General features: G+C 40.4%; 1 protein-coding gene across 3 annotated transcripts; it reads right to left on the bottom strand.

The window, feature by feature from the left end:
* Nucleotides 1-1,933: 1,933 nt before the first annotated feature.
* On the bottom strand, nucleotides 1,934-17,567 carry l3mbtl1 (L3MBTL histone methyl-lysine binding protein 1). 3 transcript variants are annotated; one of them, XM_052058983.1, is made up of 22 exons: nucleotides 17,466-17,567; nucleotides 15,991-16,197; nucleotides 13,998-14,185; nucleotides 13,582-13,711; nucleotides 13,053-13,191; nucleotides 12,825-12,963; nucleotides 10,385-10,433; nucleotides 9,600-9,688; nucleotides 8,556-8,660; nucleotides 8,267-8,402; nucleotides 8,033-8,124; nucleotides 7,162-7,313; nucleotides 6,965-7,041; nucleotides 6,558-6,643; nucleotides 5,350-5,460; nucleotides 5,141-5,282; nucleotides 4,759-4,861; nucleotides 4,462-4,650; nucleotides 4,323-4,372; nucleotides 3,793-3,950; nucleotides 3,639-3,701; nucleotides 1,934-2,879 (listed from the first exon to the last, which is right to left on the bottom strand). In XM_052058983.1, the coding sequence occupies exons 2-22, from the start codon at nucleotides 16,163-16,165 to the stop codon at nucleotides 2,745-2,747; spliced, it is 2,508 nt and encodes an 835-aa protein (XP_051914943.1). In that variant the 5' UTR covers nucleotides 16,166-16,197; nucleotides 17,466-17,567; the 3' UTR covers nucleotides 1,934-2,744. The 3 variants fall into 3 exon arrangements, with proteins under 3 accessions (XP_051914943.1, XP_051914941.1, XP_051914942.1); XM_052058981.1 differs by having other exon boundaries at nucleotides 13,053-13,215; XM_052058982.1 differs by lacking the exon at nucleotides 17,466-17,567 and adding an exon at nucleotides 17,165-17,439 and having other exon boundaries at nucleotides 13,053-13,215.
* Between the last annotated feature and the right edge of the window lie 98 nt (nucleotides 17,568-17,665).

Here is a 17,665-nt window from a genome sequence, read left to right on the forward strand (position 1 = left end):
AAAAAATAGTAATTTTACTTCACATGAGAGCACATGAGCTTCTACTTTCTGCACCCTTACATATGGCGGCTAAAGCTAATGTAGCGAGACGAGAAGCACCAACACATCCGTGTGTTGATGACAATATGGTCAATAGGGGATATGCTCGAAGCAAAGTACGTTTATAGTCAATAGTGAAGGACACAGCATACATTTCACTCATTATGTGGGCATGCATGTATAATTGCGAGCCTTCTCCCCGCGCCGCCCCAAAAAAAATAAAAAGTGGGGGGGGATAGTCAACTTTGAACATTTATTTGAATGACATTTGTGGTTCAACACCAACTTAGCACACACACACACACACACACACACGCACATACCAAAGACACACAAAGCCAAGAGCCCTTAAAACATTCCAGTGAAATAATGCACAAAATCCAATGATGACAATGACACAAGTGTAATCCTTTCAAAGAACACACTATTAAGGTAAACTTGTTTATAGTGATTTTAACACTCTAATCCCATTTGGGGTTCACAGTTGTGCTCCAATGCTGATGCATCCACAAAGTTTGTTGCATTAAAATAATGTCATAAAAGTTCTGTCACTTAGATTCTGCATCATAACTAAGCTTCTAGAATTGTTTTTTTTTTCTCAAAAATGATAACTCAGAGCCAGTCACATTTCAGGTACAAAACACAAAAAAAGAAGGCAAATACTACAGAAAACCTGAAAAATACATCAGTCACAAACTTTCAGTTAGAGCTCAGAGAATGATTCTTGTTTTTTTTCCGATTATAATACAGAAATAGCTTTTTATTGTTATCATTATTATTGCACAGAAAATAAGCTTCAAAGAGCTTCAATGGCCGGCCTAGTTTACTGCATTATTTCTTTTACTCTCTGTCCACACTCCTCATTTTTACACAGCATTTCAACGTTGTCATGTTGCTTTTCTCAGAATTCAATTTTAAGAAATGGTATTTACTCAAGCTGCCATGTCACTGTTGTTTTGAATGTAGATTTCTTCAATATTACTTTTCCGAGTCACTCCTTTACACTGATAATCAGCAGAAATGTGATCAGCACGTACGGGTAAGTCAGTGCTTCTCAAATTGGGGTACAGGGAACACTGACAAAAATTAAACTCACGAGTCACTTTTTGTTTTTGTTTTTACTACAGTAATCCCTCGTTTATCGCAGTTAATGGCAACCAAAACCACCCGCGATAAACGAAAATCCGCGAAGTAGGACCAATAAACATACACAGGTTAAAAAAAAAAACAAAAAAAACATTTTTTTAAGTCCGCAAACGGTCCGCGAGAAGCTGCGAAACAACAGCGAGTCACATAGAGCAACATATGAAGTACTGTATTCCATGTAAATCTGCGATGCACTGAAGCTAAACGAACCACGGAATAGCGAGGGATCACTGTAGTTGCTACAGCAATGAAAAAGTTGGTAACTATGTCAACCAAATCGCTAAGAACACTGATTGTGCTTTTGTAAATGAGGGAATCCCCGACTTGGTTGTGCGTTTTAGAAATTCAAGTTCTGTGCAGTTTTATGCTGCTGATCAGCGGATGTCATGTTTCAATTAAAAACACCCAAAAAGATTTTCTATTCAATAACATTGACAACCTGCCCAAAGTTTCAGGTGCACAGATTTTTTTTAGTTGGGAATGGGAATCATTCAATTGGAAAAGACAGAAAGATGTGAAGAGTGCATGTTGAATTTACACTTAAAGGAAGAATTTAAGAAATAAAATGAATAAATATGTTTGTTTGTTTTTTGAGAAAACATCCTATATGATGTTGTATGTTATATGTTTATTAGTTGATTAAAATAAGGGCTGAGCGATTTTTGGAAAATAATCAAATTCAATTTTTTTCACGCAATAGTGCTAGTGTGATTTAATATGCATTTAGTCAAGTCAAGTCAACAGTATTTATAGAGCACTTTTTTAAAAGGTTTTTTAAGGTCCTCTTCTCATGTATTTTAAATTATAAACAAATATAGTATTTGGGGAAATGTATAGACTTCCTACTGCAGAACTTTACCCATGAGTTTTGTTTTCGTTTTCTATCCTGTATTTTTTGCTCATGAGAATTTCATGACAATATTTGGTTAGCCAAATCACTCAATGATATGCAATTGTCCTTAAAATTGGTGTTATTATTTTTTACAATACACTCCACACAAATGTTGTTATTTACTTTGTTTTGTTCCTGCTTACATTTCGAGTGTGTTGGGCAAGGTTGGTGTGGGTGTATTTCATAAATTCATGAGTGTGGTTGATATGTTTAACAGCTTCTCTGTTGGTGTGTGCTAAGCACTGTTGCTATTCCAGTATGGGTTGTGGACTCAACCACCTAACTGAAATATTTCTGATCCTGCTGCTGGAATACATACGTATGTTTTTCATTTTCAATTAGAATTTGTTACAGTAGTGTGTCACTGATATGATGTTACCGATTGCAAAAAGAACTAAATGTTTGGGCAAGTACCAGTAGAATGATGCAACTATTCCTTCAACTAAAATGTTACAATGTTCCCTAACTCACCCTGGTATCCATTTTGTGTCTGTCATATCCTTCCTAAATTGTCCTTTACTTCAACGTCCTTTACTTCAACCACCCCACACCATCTGATGGGCACAGGACACGAAACACAAAAAGGGCTCAGACAAGGAGTTTTTGCCTTGCACAATGAATTTGGCACGTGATGACTGATTGCACCGATGATCCCACCCTAACGGAGTCATTTGAGAGATTCATCCGTGCTCTTGAACATGAGGATGGCATTGGAAATCTTGAGGGCGGGGCCGAGTTTGATGCTCATGATCTTCACAATGTCAGCCTGAGTCAGTAGTAGAAAGGCCTCGCCGTCAATCATCTGCCGTGCGATGGAGTTGAAGTAGGGAATGGCGCACACAAACAAGCAGTCAACACAACTTCGGATTTGAAGTCTACCTACCAATAAGCAATAGAGGTTTTTCAATCATGCCTGGGAGCAGGAATGTCAGTGAACTCCAATTGAAAGGCAAGTCAGTGCAATAAAAGACAGGCCAATTAGCTGCCTCACTCGTGCAGCCTCTCTTTTTTTTCTCCTCCTACCTCAAGGCATGTAGTGTCTGAGAGGTTTTGTAGAGCTGTCAGATCAGGGGTAGGGAACTATAATAATAATCAGTTCATCAGCAAGCTGTGTGGAAGCCTGAAACGATCATGACCAATTGAATCGGGTGTTTTGGAGTAGAGAGAGATCTAAAATAGGCAGGATATGGCTATCGAGGAACCAGAGTTCCCTACCCCGGTGCTAGAATGAGTGCAGATTTGTTTTTGTGCTTATAAGTGGTGTAAAGTTCAGTTAATGTCACATTATAACTACGGTACTTATTACTTTATTAACACACGTAGTCCCAAATGCCCCAGTATGCCAAATTCATCCTGTGCAAAGTCAAGCAAAGTATAAAAAGAAATAAAACGCCACCCATGCACACAGTTAGAATGTGCCTTGTGCTAGACTTCTGCTGGGAATGAAAATAGGGTCCGGGGTCAGAAGCTTAAGTAGTAAACTGCAGTGTGACCTATGGGACATTCTGATTTAGAGGTTCCACTGTACTGTTGTTCAGGCAGACAGATGTGGGCATCATACCTCGTCTTTAAAGACACGGGCCTGGTCCTCGCAGCCAATTAGATTATGCACAAAGTTGAAGACCTGGAGTACATGACACAAAAAAAGATCACATTAGTTCCTCGAAATAGTCAAAGTAGTATTCAAGACAAGAAATTAAAAATCATTAACTCACCTCCTCCACACTCCAAGCCGCCACCTGACTAGCGGGAATGCCCAGTACGCCAGGTAGCAATTTACAGTGTTGTTCCCAGCACAGAGACAGAGTACGGTCTGACTGACCGCTCAGAGCCGACACAAACAACGACGGATAGACACACTCAGATGTAATGTCTGATGATCAAAACACAAACCAGATTATGTACTTTGATTATATGCTCCATATACAGTATATCAAGTGCCGTACCCAATTTATAACATTCCGCAATACCCTGTGATATATTGTAGCATTTTACTCCAAAATTTTATCTTATTGTCTGTTTAATTTATGACTTGTTACTTGACTGAAGCAACTAAATTTAAGGAATACAAGCAATAAAATGAAAATGCAGCAGAGTAGAAAATGAAGGAAACAAAATAATACCAAAGAAGTACAATTAAATACAATGAACAAATTTATTATGAGATGAAGTATGAAAAATTATCCAGAGGCAAGACTTCTGTTAATACAAACTACTATATAAAAATTATAAACTTTAAACTTACTCTGATAGTCTCTCTGCTGGTTCTTCCTATATTTAGGTGGACGTCCAATCCTGGGAAAAAAGGTCAAGAAAAATAAAATAACAATAAAAGTAAAAGTTCATTCAAACTCACACACACAAACTCACCCACACACCTTTACCTGCCACGGTAATGTGTCTTCTTGGTTCTCTGGCCAAAAAAGAGACTCCTCTTGCTCTCAGAGTCTGACAGCTCCACCTTGAGTCTACCTTGGTTGCGCTCAGCTAACGGGCAGCCCGAAACACAGTGATGTGCCGTGAAGCGACCAGTCACGTGACCTGAACCGTCACAACCCGGGGTTGGACACTTCCTGTTTCAAAGGATAGTGTCCGTTTAGTGAAATTTGTTGCTTTTGACATAAGAACCTGCGCATTATGAAAACCTGCATCTTTAAAATGAATCCAGAGAATGAGTTCACCTGTTGTGAAAGTTGTACTTGTTGGTTCTTGTGTGGCTGATGGGCTTGCAGGGAACAGAAGGAGGGTAAGTTGACTGGGGCAGAGTGGGAGGCTCCCTCACACCTAAGTGAATAGATATGATAAACAGACATACACAACAAGCCTGACGATTTTTAAAACAGTTTTGGTCTTGTCTTTTAAACATCATGACACAAGTGTATGCTGTTATCATTTTTTTTCTGTAACATCAGATTGCTCAAATGTCACAAATATTCTACTCACAACCACTAGAGGGCATATTTGAATGGCATCTGGGGATTGAATGCCTTGATATGCTGAGATGTATGAACCAGCACTATGGTGTAGTCACTTAATTCACTTCTTCCAACATTTACATTTTACCATGTGTCTGCTGTAGTTTGGCGTCCTGTGGTGGGGGTTTGAGCGGGTGACCGGTGGCTTCACACCAGCCTGCTGGGTGGATGTCAGGGTGATCCGAGTCCATCCACTCGTCATAGATGTGACTCCATCCATCATAGTGGATCTGATGGAAAAAACAAAAAATACTATAACAAAGCTCATACACGCACGCACACACAGAAACAAAATACCTTGATACGGTGAGTCTCGACTTCCTCCACCGTTGCCACTCTGATGAGACCAGGACTCCTTTTGTCGACCGCCTCCAGTTTCATCTGAGGCTGGAAGCGATGGGCTGGGCGCTTCATGTTTACAGGAAGATAACTCTCTTGAGTATCTGCTTTAATCTCAACAGTTGTATCTGATTACACTAGGACACAAAAAAACTCCAAGGCATCTGACTTTTCTTCTAGCTCAATACAGTAGCTGTATACACATGGACAACATTGTTAGAATCTCTCTTTCTCTCTTTTTTCCCCACGCTTTGAATCCTGCAGCTTTAAATGTAATGCAGTTTACTTACATATTTTTACTTAAGAACTTGATGCCACCAATAGATTATTGTCAGTGTTTGTCACAGGGCAAAAATGAAAATGTCTGAGTCAACCCTCATAATGAATATTCATATCAGTCATTTGCAAAGTTCAGTAGGAGGCGTGGATGACGAAATTGTGGACCGAAACTGGCTGCATACCAAGAGTGAAGCTTAAGAGAAACACTTAATATTTGTAAGATTTGCCAGTGCATACCGAAAGGGTGGGGCAGTGTCAAAAATCCCACTCTTACCAATCGTTTTTGAAAGGGTGCACTGCTACATGATGAATAAGACAGTTTTGGCTCATGGTCAAATTTGTCTCTTGTTGTCAGTGACACTGACGGTGAACGCGAAGAGAAGTGTATGAAGTTTTCAGCCTGTTGCTTTCTAACACTGAAGAAGGGCTTTGGTGGGTTTAGTGCGCAGGAGGAGGAAGATAAAGACAGGGATCAATGACTTTTCTGGGAGGCTACAGTACAACTAGCCTTGTTTGACATTCTCTGGAAAAAAGTGCTAAATGATTTTTAAGGTCATGAAAAGTTGTTTTTGTTTCAAAATTACTAACTACACTGTTATGACAACAAACTGGTACCTGTGCTTCAATCTGTTACATATAATAATAATAATAATAATAATAAATCCATCGTCCTTCCATTTTCTTGAGCACTTGTTTTTTTAACGGTTCCAGGTAATTTTATGTGACAGGCAGGGTATAGACTGGACTAGTTGCCAGTCATTCATAGGATAGTATTAATTGAACAAAACAAAAATAAATATGGTAAATAGATAAAACAAGAGGGGCAGGCAAAATAAATTTCCTACATGCAATCTTGAACGAGAGTTTTGAGGCAGTCACATTCTCACCGTTTTAAATGAGTCAGCTGCAACTGCCTTAGAACAAGTCTCATGCAGGTAGTGGGACCAGGAAAATGCTCCCTGGTCAGGATAATCTGGAGCAAAACAAATACACATTCCCATTCCCAATGATATCACATTAAAAAACCCCAACAACAACAACTCTTCAATGCTGTGTGTGTGTGTCTGTGCCTACTTTAAGTGCACAGCCAACCAGGACTAGTGTAGTGTTAATGTGCTATTTTAAATAGTAAAGTGTATGTTGATGCCTGCAAATGGTATCTTCCATACGCCGCATGCCATGTTAAGAGCTCAGAAAACAACAACACAGAAAAGATGCATTGAGGGAAGGCATGACCGATGTAACGGGAATTCAATATTTACAGGTAGAACAAAAACAAACAAAATGTTCTCACCTTGGGGTGGTGTTAAGGGCAGATTTCTCTCCTGACACCAACCAATAGGATGGATGTATGGACTGGTGGCATCACACCTGCAGATATAACAACATATTTAACAACCAGTAGGACAAAACTCACATTTAAAGGCAAACCTTGGGGAAGCACACAGAATGTCGTTACGTTGGCACACTATCTGGATTTTTTAGGCTCACCAGTAGTCGTACGTGTCGTCCCAATTGTCAAAGTGCACCAGGAAGCGGTCGTCCACCATGTCGGTGATGGTTGCCACGCAGATGAGGGATGGGTTCATGCGATCAACGGCCTCAAGTTTCATCCCTATCTCAAAGTCACATTTGGTGTCAATCTATGAAAGGGCAGGCATGAAAGAGTATAATTAGTAAGCAGAAGAAACAAAACAACTTCTAAATGTCTTTTCCAATTATTAAACTGCTGTGGACAAACTGCTTCTAGGGATGTCCCCATCACGCTTCTTTAACACTCCAATCCGAGTCTTTGGTTTTAAGTATCTGCAATACTGAGTGGCGATCCGAAAAAAAAAAAGCATCCGTCAGATTTGTCTATAAGTAACATACATAGAGAGAAATATACATAGAGACGTGTATGCACATCAGTTTGTATGTTTTATATAAATATATCACACCAGTTCGGATCAGAACATCCCTAGTTGCTACATCATGTTGAGACAGAAAAAATAATTCGTTTGGAAGATCTGATACCTGTAATATGGAACAGGATCATTTAAACATTTGTATTTTTTTATTAGTATATGATATTTTTCTTTTATTTTCAAAGTTCAAATAATAACGTAATGGGTTCTTTAATTGCAGCCTCCATTGTCAGTAAGTGGAATATTAATTTTAGCGTGTTCCCTTACTTCTGGAGGTTGATGAATAATTACACTTCTGAGAAGCTTTCTCATCCAGCCCATAAATGACTGATTAATTCAATGAATAAAAGGTGCATCCAGAGAGTTTTGTTCGTATAATGTGAATCAATAACCTCATCCATATTATCATATTATAAATATGAATATTAATCATCTGATGAATTAGTAGGAATTACCCTTCCAGGACTGGCAAACAGCTCTTTGGGGGCCACTTGTGCTTTAGTCATTCTTAGATAGTTAGTCCACGTAAACTCTTCTTCTTTACAACCTGTGGGAGTGGTGATGACATAGACATCAATGGAATAATATTGAGGGAGTGCTATCCAAATAAAAGCCCAAAAGCGGGCTGTTCCAATAATTGACATTCTATTTGTCTCTTTGATTGTTGTAAGACCATCATCACCCCTGACCTTTAGGAGTGTGCAATTTGTGTTGTGTGCTCTCGCACCAGCCTGCAGGGTGCACATCAGGTGAGTTGGCATTCACCCAGAAGTCGTGGCAGTCAGAGTAACCGTCAAAATGGAGGCGCAGACGGTAGCCACACACCTGAATAATAACATGAGTCAAAAAGCTCCATTGCCACTAAGTGCTTCAGAGGAGCAGTTCGCAAAGGGTTTCAAAAATGAAGTCAATTGAGCCTGACATGACAATGTTGGCCATGAAGATAGGGGTGCTAAAAATTCAGAATGCATGTCTTACCTCAGCCACAGTAAGAACAAAGTACATGGATGGGTGCTGTGGGTCGATGCCCTCCAGCTTCATCCCCTGTTTGAAGCCGTTCTTGACCGTGGGTGCCCTCTGAGTCTGGACAAAGAGAAAATGTTTCACAGAGATTAAATATACAGAGATGCTTCAATGGTTATGTATGCATTTAACACATCTCTGAAGATCAGTGAGCAGCAACAGGGTAGTGCCTACGGACCCAAATCCAGATATCGTGTCATTAGAATGACTCAAAGCTGACTGGAAATGCACCACAGGAAACTGGAAAACCCACACTGGCATAGGGAGAATAAGCAACAACACTCAGAAAGACACGAAAGTCACCCATTAAGAGCCATTCAAATTATTGCTGGAAGGAAGCAGTGCTAACTAAATACAAGGAATGGGCAATTAAAGATCGTCATCAATATTACATAATCGAGTATTACCGGAACTTCCATCTTAAAACAAAACACCAATGGGTCCAATGATTGGCTGCAAAGTAGGAGGAAGTGATCAACGTCCTACTCAAAGATGATTCTGATTCTGATTCGGGGGTTTCAGCGGAGAGGATTCAGTCACGCGACTCGATGGCCCAGACGAGCACAGGATGGCATTGTTTCAAGTTAAGTAAATGGAGAAATGGAGCAGTTTCCCGTTGGCCTGGGAGAGATTGGTAACAAGAAATGCTTGCAATATCTCATATCTCAGTATGGTTAAAAGTGAAGACAACTTGCAAGACACATAAAGTCAACGTACATGATTTGCCTTCTCAGGCCACGTAAAATGACGTTCTGGGCCTTGAGTTTGACACCTGTGGCTTAGGCTAATAGAATGTAAAACTTTAAATGATGTGCTACCATAACATGTATCAACGAGCAATTACGATGAATCCCTGAATGTGTTTCACGATTGCAATGACGAAGACAGATGTCATCCACCCTTGAGCATTCAACTGAATTAAGATTTATTTTTGTTTTTTTAAAGAAAAAGAAAGGAGTTTTAAGGACAAATGTGAATATAAACAATGTGAAAAGGTACCTCTTGAAAAAGCTTGTCAGGTGCAGCGATAGTTTTGGTTTCTTGTAGATACTGAGCCCACGTCCACTGCTCCGTCTTCATGTCTCCACCTTCAAACCCAAGTGGCCAGATTATGTATTTTTTTCTTTGCAGGGACGATGAGAACTCACGCTAAACTATATTATGTTGTTAAAGGACTGATCAAGTGCAAATTTTTGTTAGGTAAAGTCTACGTAACATCAGATGTTTGGGCTAATTGTGGCACGCTTGTCAAAAAAATGCACTTTATAGCATCTAGCAGTAAGCTTTGTCACTTCACTGGTAGCGTTGAAGCAGTTTTTCTACTTTTAGCACAGGACGAGGTCAGATCTACACAGATGTCTAAATATGGTCCTCTCCTCTCTGCTCAGTACTCCGCGTACAGTCAGCCTCAGAAGTTGATGACCCCCACTCACCTCACTGATCCGACTACAAGTTCCCCGCTATTAAGAGTTAATATACTGATGACACTAATACTAATTTGTAACATTCTGACCAGGTTACGTGGGATTGCACATATTCAGTTTTAATCATTTTATGGACATTTAATTCTAATGAAGCCACATTTGTCAGCTATATATCCACACAGGGCCTGAGCTGAGATTCAAACCCAGAAGTTCTCCCCTAAGAGGCAGAGGCGCAAACCACTACATCAATATGCTGCCCGACTGATGAGCAGTTGAACACAAATTGACATAACCTCTCCAGTGGAAGCAATGGGATTAAGAAGCTGCAGACAAAACGCATAAAATGGTTAACAATCCTACCTCCTCTGATGAATCTGCCATCCGCTTTCAGATCTTCCATTTTGTCCTCCTAAAAAAAGATTAAATCAATTTGTAAAGATATCCTTTATTTGTCCCGCAATGGGGAAATTACAAAACACTCCAACACTATTTTCTGCAAATGAAAAATGTCTACACACTTAAAGTTGAAAAACAGCAAGTTAAGGTTAAATATCCAGACTAGTGTCAGCAATCCGTCTGTTATTCCTCATGTAAACTTCCTTGTAGTTCTCCTGATAGATAGATAGATAGATAGATAGATAGATAGATAGATAGATAGATAGATAGATAGATAGATAGATAGATAGATAGATAGATAGATAGATAGATAGATAGATAGATAGATAGATAGATAGATAGATAGATAGATAGATAGATAGATAGATAGATAGATAGATAGATAGATAGATAGATAGATAGATAGATAGATAGATAGATAGATAGATAGATAGATAGATAGATAGATAGATAGATAGATAGATAGATAGATAGATAGATAGATAGATAGATAGATAGATAGATAGATAGATAGATAGATAGATAGATAGATAGATAGATAGATAGATAGATAGATAGATAGATAGATAGATAGATAGATAGATAGATAGATAGATAGATAGATAGATAGATAGATAGATAGATAGATAGATAGATAGATAGATAGATAGATAGATAGATAGATAGATAGATAGATAGATAGATAGATAGATAGATACTACCGCCGCTCGTTCCTACCGACTGCTGTCAGGCCGCTGAATAAACATGCGTGAAAACCTGTAACCATTGTAAATAGCACAGCCACCTTATGTATGCAACACTTTGTTTTTGTTTTTTTCTTCTCTACCCCGCCCCCAATTTTGCTGCTGTAGACTGCAAATTTCTTATCTTATCTTAAATGTTTTACCAATTAGAGTCCTCCATGATAATAATATTGCATTGGTCTAAGTACTATGGACAATATAACGAGTGTGGGTATTTCTTAAGCTTCTGATTCATTCAAATGGCTATTTTAATTACATTATATTAAGAAATATATTTTAAACTTTAAATTTTTTGAATGCATTTTTAATAGCATGAAGTAATTTTAGAAAATCCCAAATTAAATATTTTTATGTCACAAAAAAGTAGTTCATTAAAATACATTAAATAAAGCCTGAAAATATCACTTCTAATTCGTAAAAGTAATCGTTTTCCCGAAGTGAGATTCAGACGAGCGTCAAACCCCAAGTGTGGCATCACTTCAAAGATAACAATAGCAGGGCTCACTGTGTAAAGTGTACAAATTCTGTCAGAAATGAAGGCTCCAACGGATGACGTACTCAAAGAATGTCTGAGACAATGGGGAACAGAGGATGAGGAGCTGGAAGAGGGACCATCATGGGAGGACAAGCCCCTACACGGGATGTACCACCGGACCATAACTGAAGTGGCCGATCTCAAGAAGTCCTATCAGTGGCTAGAGAAGGCTGGCCAGAAGGACAGCACAGAGGCACTCATCCTAGTTGCCCAGGAGCAGGCCCTGAGCACCAGAGCCATTGAGGCCCAGATATACCACACCAGACAAGACCCAAGGTGTAGGTTGTGCAAAGAGGCACCTGAGACGATCCAACACATAACTGCAGGGTGTAAGATGCTGGCAGGGAAAGCCTACATGGAACGCCATAACCAGGTGGCTGGCATAGTCTACCGAAACATCTGTGCGGAGTATGGACTGGAAACCCCAAGGTCAAAATGGGAAACACCTCCGAAGGTGGTGGAGAATGACGGAGCGAAGATCCTGTGGGACTTCCAGATCCAGACTGACAAGATGGTAATGGCGAACCAACCAGAACATCAGAAATCGTAACCAACCAAACATCAGAAAGAAAGAACACGAGAAACTCGAGAAATACCAAGGGCTCGAGAGGAGCTGGAGAGAGCCTGGAAGGTAAAGGTGACAGTCGTGCCTGTGGTGGTCGGAGCACTCGGGGCAGTGACCCCCAAACTAAATGAGTGGTTGCAACAGATCCCGGGAACATCATCGGACATCTCAGTCCAGAAATGTGCAGTGCTGGGAACAGCAAGGATACTGCGCAGAACCCTCAAGCTTCCTGGCCTCTGGTAGAGGACCCGAGCTGAATGAGGGACGGACACCACCCGAGGGGTGAGACGAGGATTTTTTTTTATATACATATATATATACACATATACATATACACAGTATATTCCGCACTGCAAGAAGGAGAGATACCGCTGCTCGTTCCGACCGACTGCTGTCAGGCTAATTTAAAAATAAAAAATAAATTAAATTAATTAAATGATGTGAAAAACAATTGTAAATAGCACTGCGACCTTATCTTGCTGCTGCAGACTGTAAATTTCCCCAGTGTGGGACACATAAAGGATATCTTATATATTTAAATTGTTTTAAAACAACTCCCACCATGCCCTCCATGTCAGAGTCTTCATCAGAGGGGCCCAGATACTCCTTTCTCTTCCTCTTCCTCATGGGTTTCAGCTGATCAAGATTTAAAGACGAGACCCTCGCACCAGCTGGGACCTTTTCCACACCAACACTCCTCCTGAAGGACCACGGAAGGCGTCTAACTGCATGTGCCTCTCAAAAGTGAGTGAGTGAGTCAGTGAGTGAGTAGGAGGTGCATCAACGTACTTATCTACCATGGGCTCTCTGCGTAGTTCCTCTGTGTAAATCCGCTGAGCTCTGGGATCATGGTTCTGCTGGACGAGTCCCATCTGGACCTCCGGTTTGACATGAAGTAACCTCTCTGTCTCCACACCTGCACCGCTCACTGGGACCACAGGAGCCGACACATCTGAATAATAACACAAATGAACAAGACCTGTGATATAGTTGTAGTTTGGATTTTTGAGACGGAAGGACGATGACGAAAGGAGGTCACGGTCGGAGGTCATAGGGCAGACCGGAAAAAATAGGGTAAAGTCCCCATCTTTGTTTATAGCATCCATCCATCCATTTTCTGATCCGCTTATAATCACAAGGGTCGCAGATAAGTGAAAATTGGAATCCCAGCAATTCTATTGCTCTACCTTGCTACGAATGTCTGGTCAAAAACATATTTAAATCGTTGTATTTTAAAACTAACTAATGAATGAAGTAGTCATTTTCTAGTTGTCCCAGAAGCGCAAAGGGCAAAATTGCAGTGTCAGAAATGGCTTACCTGGCTTATCCAGTGGGGAGCCTTCTGCATTGATCAATCTACCAGAAGTCCCTGCTGCTGGTTCATTGGTACTGCTGGGGGTGCCTGGTGTGATCAATGTACTTAATGCTCCTACATCTTTGACACAGAACTAACCAACCACAGAAACAGATGCACACACATGCACACAGATTCTATAATTATCCAGTTTGTTTAGTTTTTTTCTTTTATCTAATTATATATTTATTGGTTATGTAGTTAAGTTAAGTTAGTTTAGTAATGCGATGCCAGGCTCGTGCCTGCTTTAATACCCCTGTTCTAATTATTTATTGGAAATTATTGTTTGCCAGCATTTTAATGATGTTCAACTTACTTAAACTAAATTACAGTATTAAATTAAATGTCACTCATGAAGAACATGAGTTCTCTCAGTGTACCTTGAGGTTACTGCCGGGCAGGATGGCCATCCCTTCCTTCCACTCGAGGACGTGGACGATGCTACAAGCCCCCGCCACCTGCGCAGTCAAAGTGGGCTTGACTGCCTCAGTGGACCTGCCTGCTTTACTTGGATCCGTCACTGCAATAGTTGGCGTCAGCTCCACTTTTTGGTGGCTCGGAGCTGGAGCTGTAAAAGAGTACACAGTGACCGTTTTGCACTTGGGGAAAGTAAGCCCACCAGCTCCAGAAGATGGTGCTGTGGTAAATGAAAAAAATGCTGTGATTCAATTTGAATTAACTACTGAATTATATTTGTCTGAAAATCCTTCCATCCATCCATTTTCCAAACCGCTTGATCCTCACTAGGGTCGCGGGGGGTGCTGGAGCCTATCCTAGCTGTCTTTAGATGGCTTTATGTGTCCCTGAACATATCTTTACTGCAGATTTCAAAAATGTCTTGATTCTTTTCCTAGCACATAAGGTTTTGGATATATTTTCCATGCATCCATTTTCTAATCCGCTTTCTCCTCACAAGGGTCGCGGGGGGTGCTGGAGCCTATCCCAGCTCTGTTCGGGCAGTAGGCTGGGGACATCCTGAATCGGTTGCCAGCCAATCGCAGGGCACACAGAGACGAACAACCATCCAAGCTCACATTCACACCTAGGGACAATTTAGAGCGTTCAATCAGCCTGCCATGCATGTTTTTGGAATGTGGGAGGAAACCGGAGTACCCGGAGAAAACCCACGCAGGCCCGGATGCAAACTCCACACAGGGAGGCCGGAGCTGGAATTGACAAATTTACCTCTGCACTGTGAAGTCGGCGTGCTAACCACTGGACTACCGGGCCGCCTATTTGTCTGAAAATGATTATTAAAATTGTTTTGGAAGGAAATTTCTGATCTCTTCTGTCCTGCTCATTCTGACTTTCTTTGTTCATTTCTTTGCAGTGTGGTGCATAGCAGCCCTTGATCCCATGTTGCTAAGGAAACAGTCATGTGAACAACTGGCCACATAACATTTTTTGTATTGCATTTTGTTATAAATTCTGCTTAACAACAAGTGGCTACTTCAGGAGACATTTTCATTGGCTTCAAGTGCTCAAAGTGTTTTATTTAACCCGTGAACACATTATTTTAAACTGCACAACTTGGCTGTGTTTTTAAATATCAAAATGACACTGATAAGTTTGTCAGTTTGGTTTCACCAACTGCACTAAAAAAACAGTATGGGCTGGTTATCTTAAGATAATTGTGATATGACGTACAACAACACTGCAGCTCCGCTTTGCATTTGGCTATATGTTTCTATGTAGTCCAATCCATCATTTACAAGGAAAGAAAATGGCAGATCTTTGCCCAGTCGAACTGCCAAGTCATGATTGGAGAATATCAGTGTGTGGCTGGTATTATCTACTTTGATACAGTCATATCAAAAAATATATATATTTGGTTGTGTAATTTCAGTTGATGGGTGACACCGGACTGTTATAAATGCAACATTTAAGTCAAAATTCTTTAAGTATGTGTGCTTTGTGCCTGTTTAGCCGAATTGCGAGTTCGCCTGACCACTTTTGAATCGGGAGTGATTTGAAGTCTGGTCAGTTGTCCTTTGTCATGTTGTGTATGGGGGAAACGACTCGTTGCTCTCAACTGGATGTGTGATGACCTGATTAATTTCTACAGGATCCGTTAATTCCAACTAAGTTTCCCAGTCTCCGAGATTTTTTTCCCCTCCCTGCACATGCAAGAGGTGGAGGTTTGTTTGTACATGTGCAGATATTTTGGAACACTCGCAATTGACACATTAAGCACTAGAAAAGGTCAGATCATAATATATACAGTGTGAGCAAGCAGTAAAGTTGTGTGTTTCATTCAGTCAGTACTTCAATCTTTAAATTTGACTTTCTGTATGTGAGTTAGAATTGTGCAAAGTTTAGTGTAGCTATTACTGTCCAACTTAGGATGTAAAATTACAGTATTGCAGGCTTCACCTGGTAGAAGCAGAGCTGTGGTAGTGTGCGTCTGAGGTCGAGGCTTCTTGTCCCCACTATCCACCCCGCAGAGGAGTATGGCTTCACCTGGCGAAGGGGTAGGCATGGCAGGTGGGGCCACCGAGGTACAGTCGGGCTCTCTGGGAGGACATTCCATGTTGACTTTGGCACTCATAATGATGGCCCTCTCTGCTTTACTTTGGAGTGCTGCAACACAATGACAATGAGTACTTGTTTTCATTACCTTCCAAAGCGTGAGGCGGTTTTATATGCATATTAAAAAAGAAACGTCCACTCTGTCTGAAGTTGAGGCTACCAAACATGCTTCCTTACACATGGTACCTTACAGAATGATCACATTCAATGGACAGCAGCTTTACCCTTTGCCATTCACTCAGTCAAATTCAGTGGAATCTAAACAGTTCAACAACTCAGAATTTTTCCTTTAAAAAAAACTCTGGCAGCACAGCTTGACGAATTTCATGAGAATTAAGAGCGCTTTCCTGTGTGTGTGTGTGTTTTTGTACGTTGAACAAATCACAGGTCGACCAGCATCCTTTGAGGTTCCACCGTTTTAAATATGATCAAAGACTCATAATATTGATTATATAGTTGGAGATCTCTTAGACCTAATGTTAAATTCAATATCTACAAAGCCCCCCAAATACACAGGATTTTAAGGTTGTTTTGGAAAGCCTTCAGATTAACAAGATGATTTATGATCAATTCATAGTAGCACAATAATCGCATCTGATTTACAACAGTTTTAAGGGTTTTTTTTGTATTACATTAAGAGCTGCGGTGCTGTAATTGTAATGGTCCACATTTAAGCAATGTCACTGTATCATTAAAAAAAAAAACTAAATTGAGAAGACACCCTCGCCCCCTGCTCCCGTAAACCCGGTCACTACAGCATTTACGAGGCGTATTTTGTACATTGAGCACACACTGCCTGACTTTAAAACAGCCATTACCACCAATAAAATAGACCAACAATAATAATGACACATCATTACATTAATTTACCAAGTCTACACATTTCAGTTAAAATGGCGGAGGTTATAGAAAGCTGAAGGCTAAAAAACAGTACCGACAATCTTAAACGTCTTTTAAAAAACGAAGGATGAGACATATTCCGGTGACATTTATCAAAAAAATATATTTTTTTGTATACCTCGGAGTAACGTTTGTGTGTACAGCAGAACAACGCGGTCTGTACTATTTTCAACTAATTAAATCAATTACCACAATTAAACCGGTGCCATTTTCTTAAATTTATGCTAAAAGCTTGGTGGGTGATGGTGCCCTTAATAAAGCTAAATCGTCTCGCCGCTAAAGAAAAACACAAACGAGAAATACGTGTGTATTAGATCAATCGTTATCACGACGGCACCTCACATACGCGCAGGACATCACTAAATGTTAAGCTAATTCGCGGCTGTGGGTCAATTTTGGAAGTGAAAATTTGGGTTTACCAGCTCTGCTCTCCTGCGGCCCCCGGCCTCTCACTGCGCATGCGCGGACGCATGAGGCAGTCGACACTTCGACGGAACCCCCCTGCTTTGTGACGGTCGAAATTGGATTGTTAGTGTTTATGAAGTTTTCATTTCCTTTTCCATCTCTTACCGAGCTTTATTGGGGATGGAGTGCTTGTTATACTATATAATTAGCAGGA

This window comes from Hippocampus zosterae, chromosome 2, assembly GCF_025434085.1.
Source record: "Hippocampus zosterae strain Florida chromosome 2, ASM2543408v3, whole genome shotgun sequence".
NCBI lineage: Eukaryota > Metazoa > Chordata > Actinopteri > Syngnathiformes > Syngnathidae > Hippocampus > Hippocampus zosterae.